The sequence below is a fragment of the Agelaius phoeniceus genome, chromosome 4 (genome assembly GCF_051311805.1).
Source record: "Agelaius phoeniceus isolate bAgePho1 chromosome 4, bAgePho1.hap1, whole genome shotgun sequence".
NCBI classification, from domain to species: domain Eukaryota; kingdom Metazoa; phylum Chordata; class Aves; order Passeriformes; family Icteridae; genus Agelaius; species Agelaius phoeniceus.
In genome coordinates, this window is record NC_135268.1 from 64,355,598 (window position 1) to 64,359,481 (window position 3,884).

The following is a 3,884-nucleotide window of genomic DNA, read 5'->3' on the forward strand; positions in this document are numbered from 1 at the left end:
GGGCCCCGGGGCTCGGCCGAGCTGTTCCGTACATTCGTGTCACGCTCGGCAGCTCCGCGGGGTGCGGGAGGAAGGCTCGGGGGAGTCTGTTCCCCCCCGGAAAACGCCGGCCTGCGTCAGCCCCGGGCCGGGCCGGCCGTGAGCGTTTTGCCGCTGCCGCGGGGCTGGATTCTCTTTGGATGCGCGGCGGTGAGAGCCCCGCCGACCTGATCCCTGTGCATGGCTGGGGTCTTGCAAGTCCTTTCGGCTCCCTCCGGGCTGCCGCATGACGCTCCGAGTCAACCCCAAGAGTAAGTTTATTGCACGTTAAAAAAAAAAAAAAATCAAAAAAGCAGAAAATCAAGAAACGTGTAAGTTGAAAATAAAAAGTCCGTGGAGGAAGGGGGGTGGAGCTGGAAGCCGAGGGAGGGGGCGAGGGGGCCGCTGTCCCGGCAGAGGTGGGCGCTCAGACGAGTCCTGTCATCTGCGACCGTAGGAAAGGGAGGGAGGCGGCGGGGAAGGTGCCCAGGGGGTAGCTGACGCCGCTGGAGAAGCCCACCAAGGGGGGCGACATGTGCGGCAGGGTGAAGCCCAAGGCGCTCGCCGGCGAGTTCTCGTGGTACAAAATGGGGACCCGCACTATCCTTTGGGCGGCGTGGGAGAGGTTGGCCGCTTCCAGGTCTGCGGCCAGCTGCCGCTTCCACTTGTTGCGGCGGTTCTGGAACCAGATCTTCACCTGGGTCTCGGTGAGGTGCAGCGAGGCGGCCAGCCCGGCCCGCTCGGAGCTGCTCAGGTAGCGCTTCACGTCGAAGGTGGACTCCAGCTGGAACACCTGGCTGCGGCTGAACACCGTGCGCGTCTTCTTCTTGCGGCCGGCGTTGCGCTGCTCCGGCTCTCCCGGCTCCTCGCCGCGCTCCTCCTCCTCCTCGCGGCCGCCCGGCCCCGGCCGCCCGCCCGCCGCGGCTCTGCCCGCCGCCCGCCCGCCGCCGCCCGCCCGCTCCGCCGGCTCCTCGGGCAGCTCCGGCGAGTCCCGGTCGCTGGCTGCAAAGAGAGGCAGAGGGGGGCTGCAGGCATGGAGGGAGCAGGGGCATCGCGCAGCCCGCCCGCCCTCCCTGCTCACCGGGAGGGGAAACCGGAGCAAGGCCGGGCAGCGAGGGGCCCGGGTAAAGGCTCCTGCCGCTGCTCTGCCTCCTCCGATAAACTCCCAAATATTTCTGTGTATACACACACATGCACATATGCTTATATGGAAACACAGCCCTGTATTTTATGTATATAAATGTACTGATCTACGGACATGCTCGTGGTTCTGCATATGTGAGTACACACATAAACGCACTCCTGTGTATGCATGTAACACCCCCATGGGCTGTTTTCAAATCATGAAAGGCATTCCTGAGTGTAAACACACACGTGGATATCCAGAAGTACGTATGTAATTTTTATATATGTATGTACACAGAGGAATGTGTGTACATACATACATATGTACGCGTGACCTCTTATTTATATACGCACGTCTATATTTACACACGCATGCACGCATACATACTTAAAAGTACATTTGTGAGTAAGTATATTGTGTCAGAGGGGTAAGCAAAATAGTGCGTCCGTGTGTATATAGAGTGGGGCAAAAAAAAAAAAAAATTCACATTATTCTGGACTTAAAAAAGCTAATGGATGGGGACAACTATTCCAGTATCGGGACATACCTCCATGGAGTCTCCAACACTGTGCATTCCAATTACAATTTTAAAAGGGAAAAAATATTTCCTACTCTTTATAGAATAGAGGGAAACAGAATTAAAAAAAAAAAAGAAAAAAAAGGGAAAAAAAAGCGCAGTTGTTTCTGGAGTACTTTGCTGTCTCTATATGTACTTCTGAGAGAAATTAAAACTATTAATAAGTCCATTAATGTAAAAAGAAACTATTTGGATTACAAATCACGCCTCTTTTCCTTATTGAGCAATCATGAGATTTCTGCAGGCTCGTATAAGGTCACAGAGATGCGCCGAGGCGCAATGTTTTTTCTATCAGGAGACAGAAAATAACCACTAATGGCAGCCCGTTCACTCTGTCATATGTTAATTTCTGCCCCGAACCCCGGCTTCTGCTCCAACACCCTCTCCATTGGGATGCCTGCAGCGAGAGGCCGCGCTGCGGGCGGAGGGCAGCGGGGTTGGCTCTGAGGGAAGGGTCGGCCGGGACCGAGCCCAGCTGCTCCCCCGGCTTCCCAAAGTCTCCACTGCGCTGCCGGTGCTCCCAGCTTTCCGGCTTGATGGGGACTTAAAAAAAAAAAAAAAAAGAAAAGAAAAAAAGAAAAAAAGCAGCCAGACCTGCCTCTAAAAAAATATTTTAAAAATAAAAGGAGAGAAAATAGAGAAAGAAAAAGAGAGATGGGGGGAGGGAAAGGGAAAGAAAAAAAAAATCCCCAAGCAAGCCAAGAATCGCTGTTTACACTTTGGGCGGCGGGGCGGAGGCTCCAGGTGCCTGACACACAGGGAGCATTTCCGGAGATTTGCCCCGAGCGGCCGAAAGCGGGGAGGCAGGGCGGGGGCTGCGGGGGCACTCCGTGCATCCCCCCCCGGCCTGCTCCGGGACGCGGACCCCCCACCCCGGGGGGAGCAGGAACACCCCCAGCCCCAGCCCCATCCCCAGCCCCATCCCCATCCCCATCCCCGGCCGGGCCCGGCGGTGAAGGGTGGGGAAAGGCGACTTACTGTCGGGGCTGGCGCAGCCCAGGAAGGCGGCGTGCGCCCGGCGGTACCAGCCCACGGCGGCGTCGCGGAGCGGGCAGCCCGGGGCGCCGATGCGCAGCGGGGAGGGCGGCCCGCAGCGCGGCCCCCCGCGCCCGCCGCCCGCCGCCGCCGCCCGCCGCGCCCCGCCGCCCGCCGTGCCCTCGGTGCCCAGCAGGTCCTCGATGAAGAAGGACGAGACGCGGGCGGAGGTGGAGCCGGCGTTTTCCGTGGCTTCGTCCGGCATCGTCGGAGAGAAGTGCGGGAGGGGGTCCCGGCTCCGCCGGCGGCTGGCTGCTCGGCTCCCCGCTGCCCCGCGGCCGCCTCTCGCCTCTGCCTAGCCCCGTGGATGCTCTCCTGGTATAAAAGCGTTTTTTTCCGGAGTAATCATTTCAGATCGCGGTTTGCCATCATTTCCTGCAAGCTAGGAGGGGAGGGGGGAGGGGGAGGAGGGGAAGGGAACGGGGAAGGAAAAAAAAAAAAAAGCAGCCCGACAACCCATCGGAGGCGCCAGATTCTGCGCGAAAACGCTAATAACGAAATAAAAATGTCATGCGAGTTAAACGGCGGGCAGGAGCGGGGGATCCTGCGGTGGGCGGAGCGCCGCGCCGAATGGGATCCGCGCGGGGAAAGCGGCGGGCGCCGGGCGCTGCCGGGCGTGTGCGTGTGTGTCTGTGTGTCCGTGTGTGTGTCTGTGTGTCCCTGTGAGTGCGCGCCGCCCCGGGGCCGCCGTTCACGAGCTCCTTATTTAGGTCAATTAGGGAGCAAATCCCGGCGCGGGGGGGCGGCGGCGGCGGCCCCGGCACACGGGCCGCAGCCGGGGGGGCTTGGCCGCTCCTCATCCCGGGCTTTCCATTGGCTGCAGCGGGCTGAGCGGGCAGCTCCGGCAGCCAATCGGCGCCGCGGACTTGGCGCTTATATTAATATCATTAATATCATTAATAATAATAACCCCCGCCCACCCCCCGCCGAGCGCTTTCATGTGGCGGCGGCGGCGATGCACGGAGGAGATGCGCCCTCCGCCGCCCGGAGAGCCGGCTCCGGCCCCGCGGGCTGCCGGCGGAGCGGTGAGGTTGTCCTCAGCCCGGAGCCCCCTGGTTGAGGCGTTGGAGTAGATTTTGGGAGAGTGGCGGAGGGGCGGCTGCTCCCGTGAGCAGGCAGTGGGTGTCC

General features: G+C 60.2%; 1 protein-coding gene across 1 annotated transcript; it reads right to left on the reverse strand.

The window, feature by feature from the left end:
• Positions 1–445: 445 nt before the first annotated feature.
• LOC129120907 (homeobox protein HMX1) lies at positions 446–3,026 on the reverse strand. The gene is made up of 2 exons (XM_054633727.1): positions 2,700–3,026; positions 446–1,020 (listed from the first exon to the last, which is right to left on the reverse strand). Exons 1-2 carry the CDS (start codon positions 2,959–2,961, stop codon positions 446–448), a joined length of 837 nt encoding a protein of 278 aa, XP_054489702.1. The 5' UTR covers positions 2,962–3,026.
• Positions 3,027–3,884: the final 858 nt, after the last annotated feature.

Coding starts and splice junctions, on each gene's coding strand:
- LOC129120907 (XM_054633727.1), bottom strand. CDS start 2,961: ATGCCGGACGAAGCCACGGAAAACGCCGGCTCCACCTCCGCCCGCGTC. Junction 1,021..2,699: donor GGGCTGCGCCAGCCCCGACA/GTAAGTCGCCTT, acceptor CTCTCTTTGCAG/CCAGCGACCGGGACTCGCCG.